The sequence below is a fragment of the Mus caroli genome, chromosome 11, assembly GCF_900094665.2.
Source record: "Mus caroli chromosome 11, CAROLI_EIJ_v1.1, whole genome shotgun sequence".
Taxonomy (NCBI): Eukaryota; Metazoa; Chordata; class Mammalia; order Rodentia; family Muridae; genus Mus; species Mus caroli.
In genome coordinates, this window is record NC_034580.1 from 54,206,523 (window position 1) to 54,228,192 (window position 21,670).

General features: G+C 49.0%; 1 protein-coding gene across 3 annotated transcripts in view; it reads right to left on the reverse strand.

The window, feature by feature from the left end:
• Nucleotides 1–17,382: 17,382 nt before the first annotated feature.
• Nucleotides 17,383–21,670, reverse strand: part of Snap47 (synaptosome associated protein 47) — a 43,067-nt gene continuing 38,779 nt past the window's right edge. For 2 of the 3 annotated variants that reach the window (XM_021176082.2, XM_029483437.1), the window contains one exon: nucleotides 17,384–18,053. In XM_021176082.2, coding sequence (XP_021031741.1) covers nucleotides 17,907–18,053 — 147 coding nt within the window. In that variant the 3' untranslated portion in view covers nucleotides 17,384–17,906. Of the gene's footprint in view, nucleotides 18,054–21,670 lie in introns of all 3 variants that reach the window. The other variant, XM_021176083.2, reaches the window with a different exon arrangement.

Genomic DNA, 21,670 nt, shown 5'->3' on the forward strand with positions numbered 1-21,670 from the left:
GGAGCCAGAGGAAGGCCCTATGCTTGTTGACTATCCAGGCAGGAGGCAATACAACCCAGCTGAGGTGAGTGAGCAGCTGAGGAAGGCCAATGCTCTGCAGTGTATTCGGGTGACACACAGCAGCGAGGATGACAACACTGCCCCCCGAGAGGCCTTCTAAAGCCTGTACTCTGTCTCCAGGGAGCACCTAAGTAGGGAAAGGCGAGTGTGATTGAGGGCAGGAGAGGTGAAACAGGCTGCAGGTGATGTCTGTCTGTGAAGGACAGACAGTTGTCACACCCAAGGTGTGTGGTGGGAAACCGGAAGAGCAGACTTCTCTTGGGGTAGAGCTCACCTCTTGTCAGGCTCCTCTGGTCTCAACCACGAGGCACCCACCTGTTTCATGGGCTCCAGAGGATGGTGTAGTGACCCCTCTGCTCCCGTTTGAGTTCTTGCTCCTTCCTCTGATGGACTCCTGTGCCCTGGTTTGTATCTCCAGGGACAGAGAGACACAGCTGTCTTCGCCAAGCCTGGTTGTTTGTGCACAGCCTAAATGATTGTCCCACAGACTGGGACTTTTTTTTTTTTTTTAAACATTCTTTAAACAAGAGCATGAATTTTGGAAAAGCTGTGGTAACTTTCTCCTGGGACACCGATGGGGTGGACTCTATTTTTTACTTTTGAGATTGTATTTTAATTACAACATGTCTCCCTTCCCTTTCCTTCCTCCAAACCTTCTCATATGCTCCTCCCTCTCCTTCAAATTCATGGCCTCATTTTCCTGTTACTGTCTGCTTTTATGTATTTGTATACACATATATATTCCCAGATATAACCTGTTGGTCCACATCACGTTACTTGTATGTATATTTTCAGGGCTGACAACTTGGCACTGGACAATCGGGATGCTCTTCCCTGGGGAGGACCACCTCTCCCGCTCCCGGCTTTACTCAGCAGTCTGCGGTTCTTTGTGTAGGGTGACCTCACCATGGACAGGCTCTCCCATCCCATCCCCCATGCTGTTTGGCATGTTCGTTGATGTCCTTGTTCAGTTTACATTTGGACGGTCATGCTGGTGATTCTTTTCGGGTGTTGCTTATGATGTTGCTAGGAGACAGATCTCCCAGCAAAGCCCCTGATCTCCCAGCTCTTACAATCTTTCTGCCTCCTCTTCTGCAATTATCCCTGAGCCTTAGGTATCAAGTGTTTTGTAGATGTTATCTACTGGGCCTGGGCTTCACAACTCTGTGTATGGAGTGGTTGTCGTCTTTTGCAGTGGTCTCCGTCCATTGCAAAGAGATTGTTTCCGTGATGAGGAGTAAAGACGACACTTTTCTGTAGGTCGAGGACCAATGTTTGTAGATTGTTGTTAGAGAATATGTTGGTTTAGTACATTGGTGGTTGTAGATTATCCTCCAGTAATCATGATTTCACTAGCACTGAGGAGTTGGCCAGGTCTCAAGTACCAAGCGTGGTTTCCCTCTTGTTGAGGTCTTAAATCCAACTAGAGCAGTTAGTTACCACCAGGGTTCATGTGAGTCTACTGCACTGATAGGGTTACTGGGCCAGGCTGCCTGCTGTGGCTCACAGGTGTCATGGTCAGCCGGGTTGCTGGCTGCCTCCGCCTCCCTCCTTTGAGAGCTTGCATGATGCCTTTGGGTACCATGAAAGCTAGACCTCAGGGATGGGCACAGGAACCTCTTTTAAGTCACTGGGTGCTGACCAATTTCCGTCCTGAACATAGTGAGGCCACAACTCGGGTCTATAGGCCCCCATGCTCAGCATCAATGGTTCACAGCCAGTGTCAAAGGCTCACAGGAGCAAAGGCGTAGATAGTTGCCTCTCTGGAAGCTGTACCACTGTTGGTGTCCAGACCTGTACCACTGCTAATGTCAAGCCCTCCCATGGTGCCTGCCTTTCTGCCACAAATCCCCTTCCAGCTGGCTGGCTTTTCCCCCCTTTTTAATATTTTTATTTACTCTTTGAAACACTCATATATTTGTAAAGTGTATTTTGTTCCTATCAGCTGGCTTTTTAGTAGCGGGTGAATGTTATAAGTGGAGACACGGGCTGGAGAGATGGCTCAGTGTTTAAGAGCACGGACTGCTCCTCCAAAGGTCCTGAGTTCAAATCCCAGCAATCACATGGTGGCTCACAACCATCTGTAATGAGATCTGATGCCCTCTTCTGGTGTGTCTGAAGACAGCTACAGTGTACTTAGATAAATCTTTAAATAAATCTTTAAAAAAAAAAAGTAAAAAGAAAAAATTTTAAAAAAAGAAAAAGAAAAAAAGAAGAAGAAGTAGTAGAGATACCTTGGGAATGGCTACTGGAGTTGTGGGCCTGAACTGCTGAGAAGCAAGCCCTCTGGACAAACCCCTTTGCCCCACATTCATGGGAGCATGCCTTGCCCACGCAGAACACACCCAGGAGGAATACAGACTCTTTCTTTGAAAGGAGATACCTATATTTGCTTCAAAATCAACAGCTTCAGTTACACCAGTTTTCTTGCACATGTAGAAGCCAGTAGATTCAGTCAGGGTTTCCTGCCAAGTCCTGAGAAGGAGTGGTAAGGTGGAAGAAAGGAGGAGGAGGAGGAGGAAGAGGAGGAGGAGGAGGAGGAGAAGGAAGAAGTAGAAGAAGAAGAAGAAGAAGAAGAAGAAGAAGAAGAAGAAGAAGAAGAAGAAGAAGAAGAAGAAGAAGAAGAAGAAGAAGAAAAGTTCCCTCTTGTTGAGAAAGTCTTAATTCCAATTGGAGAAGTTAGTTACCGCCAAGGCATGCTGGCTGCTGATGTGATTCATCATAGGTGTCATATGACATGTCACATGACATGTGGTTGGAGACCTCTCAGCGATGTGCCATTTCCATGAAGGTCAGTTTTCTGTTTTCCAATCCCTTTACAACTTGTGATTCATTTTCCCCATGTTTCTCTTTGATGTTTGACTGCAGCTTCCCCTCTGCTCTGCACGGCACCCCGAGGAGAACAGGTGACTGCCAGTCTGTCTCCACTGGGTCCCTAGTTATGCTCTTTTTTGATGGATTGGAATAATTCTTTTTCTCTGTGTAGCCTTGGGGATCCTGGAATTCTGTAGGCCAGGCTGGCCTTGAACTCACAGAGATCCACCTTCCTCTGCCTCCCAAGGGCTGGGATTAAAGGTGTGTGCCACCACTGCCTCCAGGAGTCAAGTTTTTAAAGTAAGTATCAGTTGTAACTGGAATTTTTAGGGGGAAATTGGGCTCTAGCATCTCTTTCACAGCACAGCTTGCCTACCTTGTCCTAGTAACTGGTTCAAGGGATGAGTATAACTCAGGAGACAGGCTTACTCACTGTCTCACACAGGACAAGCAAAGGGAAACCTACCTGCCTGACTTCCCACCGAGGTGTTCTAAGCCCTTTGTCTTCTGTCTCTGACCATAAGAGGTCAGAAGACAGAATCTTCTTCCCGGGAACCCACATGGCAGAAAGAGACCTGACTCCTGCCAAGTTGTCCTCTGACCTCCACATAGGCACTAGGACACTAGCACTCCAACAGATACGTGAATGTAATAATAATAATGTTTATTATTATAATAATAATACAATTTTAAGTGAAAATTTTCAAGATTTTGACTTTTTTATTGGTCTATTTTTGTGATTTTGCTTTTTCAGAATTGTTTATTTTGGAAGACTGGGTGGTAGGTATCACAGTGTTTAAGACTGGCACTTTGGTTCATAGTTTAAACTCAGCCTTGAATGTTCATCTTAGCTCTTGGCCTTGACTCAGTCCTAGCACACACTCAGGCAGCTGGTCTGAGTTTTTCCCTCCTGTAGTTTCAAAATCATAACAGGTTGAGGCACAGAGCCCAAGCCTTGACCCCGGCATTTGGGATGCTGAGGCAGGAGGGTCATCTGGCAACACAGTGAGTCCCTACATCAGACAGACAACCAACCAAAACAAAACCAAAGCTGGAAGAAAACCCTGGCTCAATCCCAAATCCCTTCTCAGCTGAGTGTCAGCTGCGGGATTTGGGACTGTCCCCTGAAGATGTGACACACACGAGGGGGGCTGTGGGGGGGACTGAATGTGAGAATGCCTTGAGAAAACTGAAACTGGCTCTCAATGCCAAGGAGGTTTCCATGGGAACCCCATCAGGGCAACAAGCCAGGAGTGAACGAGCCATTCCAGTGGAGGTCGTGGATTTCAGACTCACAGCAAGGAAACAAATGAAACCCATATGCACGCATTTCTGTGAGCCTCAGTGCGGACCGCTTAGAAAGGCAGCGGTGGCAAATCGGCTTTGAGCTCCACAAAAATGTGAAATCTGAGATTAGGTGTCTCAGCTACAGTGCATTCTATAGGTCACATAGTAAATTCCTCCTCCTCCTCCTTCTGTTTTGTTGTTGTTGTTTTGTTTTGTTTTGTTTTCAATGTTTCTAGAGACCTGTGAGATGGCTCAGTGGGTATAGGTGACACTACAGCTGATGCCATGAGTTCAGTTCCCAGAACCCACATGGTGGAAGGAGAGAACTCTCCCCCAAGTTGTCCTCTGGCCTCCGTCTATGTTCCCCCTTCCCTCCCCCCTCTTGTGTCCGACATAAATAAATAAATGTAATCAATTTGAAATAAGTGGTTTTGGAGTTTTGAAACAGGATTTCATGTAGCCTGAAACTCACTATGTAGCTCCGTCTCTGAAGCCCGGTTCTCCGGCCTCTACCCCCCAAGTACAGAGGCACTTAGTTTCTGGTGAACACTATCACGTCTCGTTTACACAGGAAATGTGACTCTTTTGAAAACTTGTCTGAGCCTGGAACAATGATGCAGATCCGAAATCTCAGCATTGGAGAGGCAAAGGCAGGAAGATTGCTCAGAGTTCAAGGTTACCCTGAGCTACATAGCAAGCCCTTAAAAAAGAAAAGAAAAGGAAAGGAAGGAAAACAAGACAAGATAGATTTAATTAAAATGACTCAGAAGCTCAGGAGAGGGAAGATGTGGCAAAAATCCAAAACCACAACTGCTTATATGTTTAATGAAAATCAATTAAGGGCAACGAGAAGCCAGCCAACCTACTATGTAGGAGGATGAAGCAGGATTGCTTGGGATCAGAGTTCAAGGCCAGTCCACACTTATAAGACTCCTGAAGCCAGTCTAATCTATGAAAGCTCTAGACATAAGCAGAAGACCAGAAGCAGGACTGGGTCAGAAATGGCCACTGAAGTATCAGGACACTGCAGCCTGTTTGGAGGGAGTGACCCTAAGGCCAGCCCCTTGCAGCTGTCCTGCCTGGAACAGGCCCCTCTTACTAAGTTTGCCCCTGTGTATGCAGGGAAACATGCATGCAGTTCCCCGTTCTCTTGGACCCCAGGAAACCATCTGACATTTGGCTCCACAATGACCAATTCAGGGGCTGGAGAGATGGCTTGGTGGTAAGGAGCATTTGTTGGTCTTCTAGAGGACCTGAGTTAGGTTCCCAGAACCCACATGGTTGCTCACAACCACCTACAACTCCAGATGCCAAGTTCTCGGAGATCCAACACCCTCTGACTTGATGGCATTCCAGGCATGAACCCGGTGCACACACAAATATGCAGGCAAATGATTCATACAGACAAATAAATTTAAAAACAATGGCTAATTCACCAAATTCTGCCAAATGGGTGATACCGTCTAACTTTTAATTCTCCTTTAAGTGTCTCATATACAGGCAACATGACATGATGTCATTTTGATCAACAACAAGTGGCAGGTGTGAGGTTGTGAAATTCCTGTCGTCTGGTGCCCTCATCAGTCCCTTTCCTGCAGTGATGGGCATACTTGGAGGTCTGGATGGTGTCCCATACCTGATCCAGGATCCTTGGTTTTCTTATTCCTCCAGGCTCTTCAAGTCATTGCTATGTATAGTGAGTGTGTGTGTGTGCAGTCTACCCTGGGGCAGGACCTGACTCAGACAAATCTCTGTCTGTCTCTATGTCTCTCTCTATGTCTCCCTCTGTCTCTGTCTGTTCCTGTCTCTGTCTCTGTCCCTCTGTTGTTGCTTTTATTGTTTGCTTATTTGAGACAGGGACTCACTGTGTAGCTTAGGGTGGCCTGGAGCTTGCTTATTTAGACCAAACACCAGATTTGAAAACAAAGAAAGAAAGAAAAGGAAGAAAGGGATAGAGAGAGACATAGAGAGAGACAGAGAGAGAGAGAGAGAGAGAGAGAGAGAGAGAGAGAGAGAGAGAGAGAACAACCAGGCTCAGGCCTTTAAGCACTTGGGAGGCAGAAGCAGGTAGATTTCTGAGTTCAGGGTGAGTCTTGTCTACAGAGTGAGTTCTGGGACAGCTGAGGGAGGTTACACAGAGAAACCCTGTCTCAAAAAAGGAGGGGTTAGGGAACAAGGTTGTCCTCAAACTCACCTTTCCTGCTTGGACTGAAGGTGTGTGCCCCTATGCCTGGCTCTTCAGTTACTTCCTCTTGCTAATCACAAAGTGCCCCGGCCTGGAGGAGTCACCTGTGGGAATGATTCTTCTCATCCCTCCCAGGACCCAGGTCAAGGTTTTCCCTCAGAGACTCTCCTGATGAAGTCGCGAGGAGCTGTAGTATCAATATGGCAAGAGGAAGGGGACACACTATGTCTCTTCAGGTCTTTGTCTTCTTCTCATGTTACCAGGACTCAATTGTGGACCGTATCTAGCCCAAATTACTTCCCAAATCTCCCCTCCCTCATCATCCTTCACAGTGAGGGTCCCATCTCAACACTTGAAGTCTTGGGAGGCATTCTGACCATTTCCAAACGGCAGCAGACTCTATCCTTGAGGGTCAAGTGCTGCTGACAGACAGCACTGACATCCTTGTCACGAACAACCTCTGGGCACCGGAGAACTGCTAGCTGGCTTGGCTGTCTATAGTGAGCATCCCAAGGGTGTTGGGCCCAGTCTCCTTCTGGGGGGCTGAGTGTAAGCAGGTGTCCACCCTAGAGAGTGCTGGTAAACAGGCAGAGATGAGAGGGCCCCTCTCCTACTGGTTCAGGTAGCATATCCTATAATACTCAGACTGTCCAACGCCCAGCTGGGCCCAGAAGTGGGGACTGGTGTGCGAAGTGGGTGTGAGGACCATGTCTCTCTGGGAGAAGCAGCAGCCCTTGGTCAGGGTCTTTTGTGGTTCTGGGCCCTCAAGATGGAAGGCTCAAGAGGAGGACCAAAGCTGGGCTTCAGAGAGACAGCCACGCCTTCCATCTAGAACCTTCCAGGAGACAGAGGAGGGGCAGTGGGTTTGGTGGGTCTGGGAACCAAGATGGCTGGATCTTCCATCAACTGGTTAGTGCAGGAAGACACTGTCTCTGCTCAGCTGCTCTCAACTGGATTCCAGGGTTCCTTGAAAGTAAGGTTTGGGAAGTGTGGTTCTGGGTGGCGGAGGACTGTCGTTATTTTAGTGCCAAAGTTCCCAGGAAGTGATAGACAGTAAGAAACTATGCAAAAGCAACTATTCCTGAGAGGAGTCCCTCACCAGAGGTGGAAGCAAGGCAGCACCCAGCGCAGACATGCCCATGCTGTACACAGGCCCTCATGGTCAACACACGTGTGCACCTCCCACCCCAAAGCACACAGTGCAAATATGAGAGCACCCACGCCCTGGCACACACCGAAGAACATCAACAGAGAAACACATCCACGTACACATACATGCCTTAGAGCACACACAGGAAGACACACATCTGAGAACACACAGAGGGTAAAAGACAGTCCTTCCCATCTCATACACACACAAGAAGACACACACCCAGGCACAGGCATCTGAGAACACACATATAAACACACTCTACTACGCTCAGGTTCCATTAGTGACAGTTGGCAAAAGCCAAGCGAGCTGTCCCCAGATCGCAGTCTGGGCTTTGTAAAGAGGTGTGCCTTCTTGCCGCCGTATCACCAACACCACAGCTGCCCTCTGCTTCTACACTCCAAACTGCTAACTCCCTTCCTTCCACAGCTGGGAACAGCTGCTTGGACCAGCCTGCAGCTTCACCTTGCTTGGACATCCTTCTCTCAGGCTCAACCTTCCCACCCCTCTTACCTTTGTTTCCACTGATACCCAGGACCCCATCTCCCTACCATCCCTTCCCTTTGACAGCCTGTTCCCTGAGGCCTCTGTCTGCCTACCCTGCCTCTCACCCCTTCCCTGGCCACTTTGGATCACCATCTCCCCACCCCCACACTCTTACCACTTCCTCTGATTACCTCCTTCCTGCAGGCCCTTATCTCCACACGCTCGATACCCAGGTTTTCTCGATTTCTTAGGAGCCCTACCCTCTAGTCTACCCACCCCTCCCCTGCACACCCTGTTTCCCACTTTCACAAGTGCCCCTCACCCCTCAGTGGATTCACTCCCACCCTCAGGGTTTGAGGGTGTCACCCTCTCTCTATTCCTGCCGCCCCAACGCCGCCCAGCCCTGTCTGGGTGCTCCTAAGCAAGGGCTGCACCAGAGCATTCACAGGCTCTGCCCACAAACGACCCTGGGAACTTTTTCTGGGAACTTTTTCCCGTCATACACGTAGCACCACGGGACTGTGTTCAAAGGAGCCTGTTTTTATCAAGCTCCAGACATAAGGAAAGAATTAGCTTCTTAGGAGGTATGATTCCAAATCTAAAGAGTCTTGTTTTGGAAGCCTCTCCTTTGAAAAGCTGGGAAAGACGATGCCGCCCCTCTTTCTTCTGAACCTGTGGTCATTCTTTTATTTGTTCAGGCTGCATGCTGCGACAGAGATCCAGAGATGAACATCTGCTTTTGGTGAGAGATGGAGCCCTGGTCCAGCATGAAGTCAGTCAATCCACCTACCAGGGCATCTGCCTGGGTATTCACCAACAGACATGGGTGCAGAGCTGAAGTCACCCGGCCACCCAGGCCAGCTCCCTCACCCAGGTCTGATATGTGACTTTAGGTAACCACAATCTAAAGACATTAATAAAAATTTCCAAAAAATGGTTCTTTAGTCTGCACTCAACCATCCTCTGGGCGGCGTGGTAAAATTTCACTGCCACTGTGTGTGTGAGTCACCACTCTGTCTAGCTTTTTACTTTATCCACCCTGTAAGTGACCTGGGAGTCATTTCCATGATCAGATCAATGGTCCAGCCATGAGAGTCCTTCCTTCGGGTGGGAAAGTGAAACCCACAGTACAGTAAACAAATTAAAACCCAGCCTGTCCTGTTTGCTAAGGTCTGGGTGAGGATGTCCCAGGGTTGGGGGGTGGGGCGGGGCAGGGCAGTAAACTTTGAGCAATCCTCCTGCTTCAGCCTCCTGGTGCTGAAATTACAGATATGTGCCACCATGCCCAGTTGCTGTATTTAGTTTCTGGCCATGGCTGAATTGTAGCTTATAAAATCCTAGACAAAAGGAGAGTAGTCAAGGCAGGTGCTGCGTGAGGTTTCAGACAACCAATGGGATCTTAGAAGACATTCCCTGTGGATGTGTGGGCACTGTTCCAATGCTATCAGGTCACACCAACACACACACACACACACACACACACACACACACACACGTTGGCTTGTTCAACTGCACACACCAAGGGTGGTGCTCCTGTTCCCAGCCATTCCTCCCTCTCCCCGATAGAACTGGGACCTGCCTTTTGCTGCTGGCCTGATTTGTTTCTTCCCACTTTGGCTCCTGCCTCCAGGAAGCCCTCTCCTTCTTTCTTGGGACCAGGGGCTTGTTGAATGATTCCACAGCTAGGAGTATGATTTCTCCGGTATGTTCCTGGAGATCGGGGCCCATGTTAAATGGGACTAGGCAGATAGGATTTTGAACTGCAGTGTTATAAAGAATCCAAGACACTCACATTCATCTCCCAAGACAGAGACTATCTGCTTGAGATCGTCTTGACTCTTGGAATCTGGCCTCATGGCCCCCAGTTGCACAGCCCTGATCTGGGGCTAGCTGACAGACCAACTGTCTTGATTCCTACATATGGGAAAGGTTGAGGGATTCCAAGGTGGAGACCAGTGAGATCAAAGAGGCCCAGCCCTTTTGTCTCTTGGCTCTTTCCTCACTTGGACTGCTATGGCCCTCAGGTGACCTATACCCATGACCATCGCGCCAGACATGATATCCTCTCTCAGACCAGCCTGTGTGCCAAGCAAGGTTTCTGGGCCCACAGTGCTTCCATCTCACTGATTTCACTGCTGTAAACACCATCCACCACGATATAAACCATTAAATTAAAAACATGTCTCACATGTGGAACAAATCCTGGCAGCCCTGTGAATGGGCTATGCCTGCACCCAGCCCTCTCTCACTGTACGTCAACAAAGCAAGAACAAAAAAGGCCCCCCATCCCCTGGGTGTGGCAGCCGCTGTGGCGGTCTCACCCAAGCCCTCACTGGATTTCTTAGCTGGTTGCCAAGCTGCCACTACCTTGCTGGGATGCTCGTGGTGAAAGGTGCCCACAGGGTGACAAGTGCTGGTTATCTTGTGGGAAGGACTGAAGATAACGAGAGAGAAGTCTCTCTCCATAGCACCGCTGTGTGCTCGCTGTCTTAGATATTGCATTGTTTGACAGAAGAGGACAGGGAGGGGCTGCAGGAGGGTCAAGGCTGCACACCAAGGGGCTGGGTCAAGGGTTTTACCGGGCTGGGGCGCTGCACTCTGTCACTGTTTATAGGAAATAGAGATAGCTCCATGTTATAAACATGGGAGTAAAAACTCGGATGGGGGTGGGGTGGGGCTGGAGAGATGGCTCAGTGGTTAAGAGCACTGACTGCTCTTCTAGATGTCCTGAGTTCAATTCCCAGCAACCATATGGTGGCTCACAACCATCTGTCATGGGATCCGATGCCCTCTTTTGGTGTGTCTAAAGACAGCTCAGTGTACTCATATAAATAAAATAAATAAATCTTCAAAAAATATTTTTAAAAAACCCTCAGGTCAGAAGTAACTGCTGGAGCCCCACAGCACAGCACAGCCACTGCTGAAAGAGCAGGGACATGCATGGGCGGCTTGTGGGGGTTTGATAATGTTTTATTGGGATGAAGGGGCTAGGGACTGGACGAGTGAAAGTGGACTGTTGACTTTGTTCTAGTTTCCTTCCTGTGGCTATGACAGAATACTCTGATCAAAAGCAGCCCGCGGAGGAAAGGGTTATCTGGCTAATCCTTCCAGCTCCCAATCCATGCTTGAATGAAGCAGAAGGCAGGGGTGAGCACTGCCTACTGGCTGGCTCTCAAGCTCATGGGTAGCTAGATTTCTCATGCAGCTTGAGACCACCACCATCCCCCTCCCCTAGGGATGGTGCTGCTCACAGCTGGTTGGGCCCCCCCCACATCAATCATCAATCCCAAATAGTCCCTAGCAGACATGGCCACAAGCCAATCTGATCAAGGCAAGTCTTCAGCTGAGGTTCTCTCTTCCCAGGTGATGTTAGGTCATGTCAAGCTGACAATAATATCTAACCAAAAGAGTTTCCCGATTTCACTGAGTCTGGTTGAGGGCCAGACAAGACAATGGTTTCGTGGATGAAGGGAAAAGAAAGGCAAATCCTTAGATGTTGCAACGTTTCAAACCCCGCTGTACAGACAGCTCTCTAAGTGTGTACAGGTACTAATGAGGTCTTGGAAGGATGACTCTGCAGATGGCAGCAAGGCCTGGAGTGAGTAGATGCTGAGACAGGGAGTGTTACCTTGGGCCTAGCAGCACCACTGGTGAGAGCTCAGGAAGTCCAGCTGGGGCCTCTGTGGCTGCTAGTGTGGAGGCAGAGGCTGTGGTGTGGAGAGACCAGGGGACAAGAACAGTCTGGCAGCCAGAGAAGTGGCAATCTGGGCCATTACTGCCACAGAAACTGAATTCTGCCTCCAATGTGGTAGCACTGGAGACCTCAGCTGAGCCCAGATGAGGATACAACCTGCCAGCGCCTGGGTTCAAATCCCAGCCTCGGGAAACTGATAAGATCGTATATATCTTATTAAAAGGTGCATGTGGGGCAAATTCTTTTACAATCGCTCAGAAGCAGGTGGATGTCTGTGAATTCGAGACCAGCCTGTTCTACTTTCCAATCCCAGGTCAGTCATGACAGTGAGACTCTGACTCAAAAATGGGGCAGGGAGCTGGAGTGATGGCTGGGTGGCTAAGAGCACTGGAGGCTCTTTCAGAGGACCCAGGTTCAATTCTCAGTCACAACCCTCTGTAACTCCAGTCCCACAGAACCCACCATCCTTCTCTGACCTCTGGCCACCAGGCATGCATGAGGATATACAGGTGTGTATGCTTGGGTGCGCAAACATCACACATAAAATAAAAATGAATTGTTAGGGGCTGGAGAGATGGCTCTGCAGTTAAGAGCACTGACTGCTCTTCTGAAGGTCCCGAGTTCAAATCCCAGCAACCACATGGTGGCTCACAACCATCCATAATGAGATCTGACACCCTCTTCTGGAGTGTCTGAAGACAGCTACAGTGTACTTACATATAAGAAATAAATCTTTCAAAAAAATGAATTGTTAGAAATTACAAAATATTTCTATCACCCTATCACCAAAATATTTCTACCTATCAGTCTTTTGCATCATGGCTGTCTTTAGTCACACTATGTACATAGACAAATGCACAGATATGTTCGATCATTTATTTTTAGTAAACTTACATTTACCGTATTCTTTCACTGAAACTTTGCTCTTTTTTGTTTTGTTTTTAAAGTTTCTGACCTCCATCTCTCTGAGAACAAGTCAGGGCTACTATTGACTAGATTTTGTCTGTCTGGAGCTAAGGCTTGTATATAAAATATCTCCTGTGGCTCCTGTGTCAGATTTAATTCTCAGCCGGTGGCACTGTTATGAGTTTGTGGAACCTTTGGGATGTGGCACCTAACTGGAGGAAGAGAATTAGAGTCTGTTGACTATGCTGAGGAGTCAGGGACAGGGGAGACTCCATCCTGTGTGACTATGAAGGACAGTGACGACTTAGCCTCGTGTGAGGCTCCATCGTAGTAAGACCAGCGCCATCCTCACCTGAGTCCTGCAGTGGATGAGAGTCACCTAGGAAGGTGTGTGTCCTGCAGGCAGGGAGTTTCTTCCTGCAGTGCTGAACTCTGCACGCTGAGTCAGAAGTCAAGTGGGGCATGGATGAACAGACACCCAGGTGTTTTCTATGCGCTGTGTGCTGCTGACAATGAGGTGCAGGTTCTGGCATGCAGGTTGTCATGTTGAAGGTATCTCTTTGTGCCTGTTTGTTGTGCTTGGTGTCCCCTGCTCCAACAATTCCTGTGCCTTCCCATCTTTCTACTCGTCAGCTTCTCCTTGTGTGCAGTGCAGTCTACCAGACAGTGTATCTGTGGGGTGCACTGACCAGGAAGGCAGGGTATACAGAGGGGTCCCAGCCTGTCATTTCTGAGTATCTCTATCGCATGTTGGGCTTAGCAGCCTTCCTCTGCTCTGCATACAGGCTCCTCCTGGGCTGCCTCTGTTTCACAGGCCTACAGAAAGATTCTCAGGAAGATCCTAAAAGCTCAGGGGGCCTGGCAAACATCTATTTCTATCAACAGCAGACAGATGGTGGTAACACATCTGTATTCCTACCTCTGAGGAGGTAAAGGCAGGACTTTGAGTTTGAGGCTAGTCTGGCCTACATAAAGAGACCCTGTTAGAGGTCTCCTCTCAAGAACAGGGTCTATTGTGCATGCATACAAGCACAATAAAAGTATTGAACTAAGTCAGGCATGGTGGCACATGCCTTTAATCCCTACACTCAGGAGAGGAGGAAGAGGCAGGAGGACCTCTGCGAGTTAGAGGGCAGCCTGGTGTACTCAGTGTGTCGGCTAGCCAGGGCTGGCCAGAGCTACATAGTGAGACCTAAGGAAGTGGCACTCAAAAGAGGAAAAAAAAAACCAAAACAACAACAACAAAAACCAGGCAAACAAAACAAGTATTAAGATGTGCTACATTTGACAAACATGATCAGGGTCTTAGGATCCTGAGGTATCCCCTGCCCCACTCCAAGCTGTCCCATGAGTGCTCCACTCATCGTGCCTCCAGAGCAATTTCCAGGAACTTCTGTCCCTGCTCAACACTGGCACCCACAGGACACTCTGCACATTCCCCAGAAGAATCTCTCAAGTCTGGAGCCCTTAGTGCTCAAACGGGGGCCTGCTAGCCACTCCCATATTTGTGTCTTGACTCCACATTCCAGTGGCACACAGGGAAAGGGGCTTAATGTGGGGGACTCCTCAGGCACTTACTTCCCTGTGACCAGAGAAATGCACACAAAGCAAGCTCAGCATTGAATCTTCCTATCCCAAACCCTGTTAGTGTGTCTGGAGGCCCCAGAGGGGAGAGAAGGCTGACAGGTCCTGTGGGTCAGGAGTGAGTGACCTGTGGCTTTTTCTATTCAGAAGGACCAAGGGGAAGAATCCTCCTGACAGAATCAACTTTTGAGAAGGTGCCAGGGGCATAAGACGTGGATGTGGAAATCCACAGCAACTCTGAAAGGTGCCTACGACCAAGCGTCCTGGCACCTACAGGCAGCTCATCAGCCTGTGGTTGGGACGCCAGGCCAGCCCCAGGCCTTCACGGAGGTCCCTTCTGGCCCTGAGTTGGGGCAGTGCCTCAACTTGCAGACCACACAAATCTCACTGACTGCTGTATAGGGATCAGCTTCTCAAAATGTTAGAACATGTCTTCAGGGGCTGTTGGGTGGTGCTCTACCCATTTACAATGTGTGGGTGTACAATGTGTGGAACCTCAGGGGAAAGCCTCGTGTGAAAGCCACATGTCCCCACACACCACCTTCTGGGCGCTACTTTTGTTTTTTAAATTTCTTTTTACTTTTTGTGGATGCATGCTTTGCCTGAACGTATCTGTCCACCCTGTGTGTGCCTGGTGCCGGTGAGATCAAAAGAGGACATCAGATCCCTTGGACCCAGGTTCTCTGTGAGAATAGCCAGTGTCCTTAACCACTGGGCCACTGATCCAGCCCTGCGGCCTTGTCTGTAATCAACACAATTTGTCTTAGTCAGGGTTTCTATTCCTGCACAAACATCATGACCAAGAAGCAAGCTGGGGAGGAAAGGACTTACTCAGCTTACACTTCCATGTTGCTGTTCATCACCAAAGGAAGTCAGGACTGGAACTCAAGCAGGGCAGAAGGCAGGAGCTGATGCACAGGCTATGGAGGGATGTTACTGGCTTGCTCAGCTTGATTTCTTGTTTTGTTTGGTTTTAAAGACTTATTTATTTATTATATGTAAATACACTGTAGCTGTCTTCAGACACACCAGAAGAGGGTGTCAGATCCCATTATGGAAGGTTGTGAGCCACCATGTGGTTGCTGGGATTTGAACTCAGGACCTTCGGAAGAACAGCAGTGCTCTTAACCACTGAGCCATCTCTCCAGTCCTCAACTTGTTTTCTTTCTTTCTTTCTTTTTTTTTTTTTTTTTTTTTTTTTTTTTTTTTTTTTTTTTTTTGCTTTTTGAAACAGGGTTTCTCTGTGTAGCCCTGGAACCCACTCTGTAAACCAGGCTGGCCTTGAACTCAAGAAATCCGCCTGCCTTTGCCTCCCAAGTGTTGGGATTAAAGGCGTGCACCACCACTGCCTGGCTCAACTTGCTTTCTTAACACATCCATAGTGCGCTGTCAGATCAGGTGGTGAGAGTCCATACCCCCAGGCATCCATCAGTTCTGAGGTGAGAACTTCCTTCCAGCTAGTCTGAAATAATACCCATTGCTCATTCTAGTCTCTCTGCTAAATAGAATACCAGAGCATACTGCTTGTTTGACTTTAATTCTGTGCCCATTTCCCTTTCCCTGGCTCTAGTAATTACTATTCCACCCTCTGTTCCCATGAGATCAGCTTTTCCAGCTTCCACATGAGTGAAGTCTTGTGGTATGAATGGATAAAAAAAAAAAAAAATGTAGTAGGTGTTTTAAGTAGGGGCACAAGCCTATAACCCCAACATTCAAGAGGCAGAGTTGGGAAGATCTCAAGTGAGAAGTCAGCTAGGGATACACAGTGATACCCAGTCTCAAAAGGCTGAGGGATGGGGATGCGTCTCAATGGTAAATGCTTGCCTAACATGCACAAGGCCCTAAGTTGGTTCTTAGCACCGGCAGAAACAATTACCACGATATAGATAAATAGATCAGCATTCAGTGGTGAAAAAGAATGAAATCTTGTCATTTGCAACAACATGGCTAACCCAGGAGGACACAGTGCTTTGTAAATCAAGCCAGGCACACAAAGACAAGTGCTGGATGTTCAAGGTCTCCCAGGAGCACTGAGTGGAGGGGGTGGGGAGCAGAGGAGGGGAAGGAGTGGGGAGAACAGGAAGAGGAAGGCTGGGGAATGGGAGTGAAGCAGAGGTAGGCAGGAGGAGTAAACCAGGTGCTCCAGAACACTGTAGTGTTAGGGATATGACAGTGCCTGGCAGTTTACTGTGCTCTTCATAAGATGGGGAGGAGAACACAGAGGCTCCAACATGTAGGACTGACAAGTGCCTGAGAGGTGGAAGCTGTGCCTTTCTGATCCCATCACTGCACACTGCAGACATAGCCTCACACCAGCCATCCGCTATCCACTCAGTAAATACACGAGGGGGCCAGGGGAGGTAGTATGGACCTATAATCCTAGCACCTGGAGGCAGGAGGATTGCTGCAAGTCTGAGGCCAGCTTGGACTAGACTGAGAACCTGTTTAAAGAAAAACACAAAAACAAAAACAAAAACAAAAAAACAACCCACAAGACCCTTTCCCCAAATAATCAAGCCCATGCAGGAGTCCCCAGTAGCCCGTGGCAAAGGGGCTGGTGGAAGCAGCTCTGAGCAGTAAGCTGAGAATGCTCACTGAAAACACAGGATCAAGCAAAGGGCAACAGCAGGACAGTGTGGGCCACTTCTAAGGCAGGCACCTAGTCACATTCTGAATAGCCTCGGTCAGGAAACTGGGAGATCGGCACCATGCTCCTGCTTCAGATCACAGTGGAGAGGTCCACAGTGAGCCATCTGAGCTGGACTGGGCTGCATCCATGACTGCAGTCAGTCACCAAGCATGTGGAGAGAAAAGGCTGCTGCCAGGGCACGGCCAGAAGGCTGCTGGTCTTGGCCAACAACTTACTAGATTAAGAGATGTCTGGGAGTGTCGAGACATCCCTGTGTGTTTGTGGGGGTGCTTCCAGAGGGACAGTGGTTAGGGAAAGAGCTGCCCTGACTGTGGACCCAAATGGGAGGCGGAAGGAGGCAGTGCATGCTGAGTGTGCAGGCCTCTCTCTGACTGAGAGTGCATGGCTGCCACCACCAGCCTCCACTAGCTTTGATCTTTTAATGCAGAACCAGTACCAGTGATTCCAGGAGCTTCCAGGCCTTCAGCACTGGGGCTGCTGAGGGCTCCAGACTCTTGGACTGGGCAGCTATAATGGTCTCTGTTTCTCCAGTGTGCACATGGCTGTTATAGACCCGGCTCCTCTGATGTAAGTCATCGAATAAACATTCTTTTATTACACACACACAGAGGCTATTGGTTACAGAACTCTAACTGATGATCAGGAGAAAGTGGCAGGGGCTACAGCGGCATTTGAAGGGGGAATTGATGTCTCTGGCAAGTGGATGGCAGAGTCAGACCAGAATGACTGACATTTTTCTCTACTGTTTGGCAAAAATGGTGAAAAGATGACAATATGATGTGACAACATGATGCCACAATGGCAGCTCAATGCCAGGGTCTCAGTGTGGACAGGAAGGATGGCTACGCTACATTGGCGATTCTTGCCTGAACAGGACATGGCCCTCATGCTTAGGGCCCCGGGAAACATACATGCTCATGCATATTGTGGCCTCTCCTGGCCCATCCTAGGAAGGTGTAGTTCCCAGGTAGGGCCTCATTGTTTCACAGTACCCAGAATGGCTTCTCGGGTCTCAGGGGAAAGGACAAAGGGCTAATAGCAATAGAATCAGCAGAGCCATGCCAGGGGTGGCTGTTTACGGCTTGCCCCACTACATCAGCTTTCTCATACGCCGGTTTTGCTTGTCCACATTCAGGGTTGCCCGGTCCACAGCTACGGTGATGCCATCCAGAGCCGCATCCTGGCGTTCCAGCTCTGCCTCAGTGTCCAGTGCGAGTCCCTTCATTTTGCTCAGGATCTGGGAAAAGCAGAAATGACAAGCACACACTGTTTCCATTTGTATCTCAATAGCAACAGTCTGACTTAACTAACTAACCAAAGGGATACAGTTTCCTGAGTCAGGAGGACACAACCAACAGAGTTGCTGCCTGAGCTTGGCCTCAGCACTAGGCTTGACCCTAGTCAAGCCAGGATGCAGTTGCCCCCAGCAGAAAGCATCCCCTGGAAGGTGCTGAGTGAAACCCATGTGGACCTGGCCAGGAATACACCCATGAACTGTGGGATTCTGTGTGAGGGGAGCCCTGGCCAGGCACATGGATCTCGCCTCACTCTGACACCCAGTCGTAAGAATAATAAGACTGAAAAGAACAGAGTCCTTTCTCCTCCACACATACAGAAGACATCATCCCCAGACACAAAGTTACAACAAAACACTAGTATTTGGGGCTGGTGAGATGGCTCAGCGGGTAAGAGCACACGACTGCTCTTCTGAAGGTCCTGAGTTCAAATCCCAGAAACCACATGGTGGCTCACAACCATCCTTAAGGAGATCTGACTGGAGTGTCTGAAGACAGCTGCAGTGTACTTACATATAATAAATAAATAAATATTAAAAAAAAAAAACCACTAGTATTTGCCACAGAGCAAAGCTCTGCTGCCAAGCAGGTATCTCAGATTTCCATGAGCTGAAAAATATTAACTACCTAATGACACTGCATCACAGTGCCATAGCCTCACATGTTCTGTGCAGTGGCACTGGCATGAACAAACCTAGTGTGTGGCCACTTATACAAACCACAGGGCAGATACTCACATGTAGGTCTGGAATAACAGAGTCACTAGGCTGCATGGTTCACACTGTTAGACAAATATTGGGGTGAACCTTGTATGCAGCATAGTAGGGTGCTTGCCATGCTGCAACAGCTGTGTGACCTGTGTTCACGACTCTCAGATCAGCAGGGAGCCAAGCCCTCAGGCCTGTGGAAGTCACTGAGATGTTACATTGGTGATGTTGAAGTTGTCTCACAAGGAACCCTCATCATCATCAAGTGACAAATGCCGGTAATTTAATAGGCTACACAACACAGGGCCACTTCAACAATACAAGGCTAGCCTCACTTACCTAGGGTCGGTGGTGCAGAGAGCACTGAGGGCCAGGTAACAGGTATGTGTGTGCATGGGGCGACTGCAGGCCAGACAGGCTGGGGAGCCCGTCTCCCTTTAGCCTCCCTTCCACTCAGATCCGTGATGCGTGTCAGGCAGTTTTATTTTATTGCAGTTCCGAGTTCTTCAGGCTGTGGTTACTCTAACTGTGTTCTCATGGAGCTGGGCTAAGCAGCTCATGCTTTCAAGCTGACAGCAAAAAAGAAAACAGCGACCGTGGCTCATGATGACTGTCTGCACCTTTCAGGAGAGCCTCACTTCACAGTGGGGCCAAGGAAGAGGACATCTTGGTCACGATCACTGTCTCCCCACAGCAACATATGGCAGGGATGGGTTGAGTGGAGACTTCTGAGGTCCCCAAGGCCTGTCTAGTGACTGCATTATATCCTAAAACCTTCCCTGACCCTTACCTGATGTCACACATACAAGTGTCCCATGAGGGCCCAGGCAGAACTACCACACATCTAAGGTGGCCCAAACTGCTCTATCTGCACCCAGCTGGTACCATGGTGACACACTAAGTGCTCAGTTCTAGTTCACAAAGGCACCCTTGCTCCTCGGGTGTCATTTCCACCAGCTTAGAGACCTGGTCAAGAACCCTGCATCCGACTAAGAACAGACCACACGCAGGAAATGCCAGGGCCTAAGCTCTTTCCCAATAGCTAGAGACACAGGAACGTCCACAAGATAAATTGCAAACTGCAAAGGCCTGTGCTATGGCCACCAACGGGTTTCCTCTTCAGACACAGCCCGTGTCTCCCCATGAACACTGCCATCACGAGACAGTTTATGATGGCTGCCTGCAGTTCTAGATCTGTTCCCCAGGGGCCAGCTGGAACTCTGGAAAGCACACAGTGGGGACAGTGAGCACTGGGATGGGTGATGACATTATACAGTAGTCTTTTCCATCTCCTAGACTTGCTGACACCAGACAGCAGACTAAAACAAGGAAACAAATCCCTAACACCCAGCCCCACCCTTCTCTCCCGCCCGCCTGCCCACTGTGGTGGGAAGGTTATCTTGCCTGTGTCGCCCACTTGCCTATCAGTTATGTCATCCGACAAGCCTCTTAGCCTCCCACAGTCAGGTCACACAGGAGCCCTGGCTAAGCCTCTCTATGGTCTCTGGGCCTGTGCACACATGGGTCCCATAAGAGCGCATGCCTTTCCAAGAGGCATGAACACTGTGATGTGCCGGTACTGCAGTTCTCAGCCAGCATCCTTGTCCCTAAGGTACATGTGTCTGTCTGAAACAGAAATACCTTTAGACCATGACCGCTTTGAAGGCTGGGGGCCAAGTCCTGCCAGAACTTGGGCACCAGTTTCCAGCCGTGCTATGTGTGGGTCCTGTAGCCCCTCGGGCACTGGCTCACTTGATTGATACAACCGTTTATCTTGTCTGTGTTTAAGAAGAACCATGCTTATAGGAAAGAAGAGAATTAAAGAAGAAAATAAAAGCTGTCTGTGACTCAAACCACCATTCCTCAGGTTAGCCTGACAAGCTGGCATTCTTACCCCCAAGTCCCAAATCTGAGACTTTCTGAGCTGATGTGCCACTGCTGCTGAACACCACCCGTGAGCCCACAGGACAGGCCACATCAAAACCCCAATCAGACATGGAGGGGCACATATACAATCCCAGGACCCGGAAGGTAGAGGCAAGAAGACCAGGAGTTCAAGGTCAGTCTCAGAGACATACAGAGTTTGAGTCCGGCCTGGATGACACAAAACAACACAAATAAAAACTAACAAAACCAAACTCTCCAGAATGCAGGTCCACTCTCAGTGTCCTCCGAGACCATCTTCAGGTACGTGTCAGAGGTACTCATCAGACAAGTGGAGTCCATGTTTATTTAGCCTGGGTGCTGGCCTGAGGTGCTATCACTTGTCGGAAATATTTAAAAATCCTAAACAAGCCCAAACCAGTACAGTCCTGAATGCTTCAGAAAAGAGCTGGATTTCATTACTACATCCACATGCTTGTGTGAGAACTCAAAATACACGATGAAAGCACACTCCCAGTTTTGTTTCCTGTTGTGTACTTTTTCCTCTTTTGGATAAACAAAAGCTTAAGTTATAGACCCCCCCCAACCCCCAACGCCACTCCCAGAACTTCATTTTAGGAACTGTTCACCTGTTACCTCAAACTCTTTTTTAGAATAAGGTCCAGAAGAGCTGAGCACTGGCCATGAGCTCTGGGGCTCCCTGGATTCAGACTGAGCCAGTTACGAGACATAACCACTAGCCTATCGTTCATTGCCATGGGCAGATGACTCAGTCACAGCACCAGGGCACTGTGAGAAATCGCATGTCCCTGAAAACAGAGCAAGGACCTCATCTGGGCCTGGAGGAAGCACAGTCACAAACTGGATGCTGGGCTGCAGGACCCACACCAGCCCTCAGAGCCTGGAGTGGCCACCAAGCTGCAGGACAGGAAGAAACCAAGAGGTTTTAAACAGCCACCCACACACTG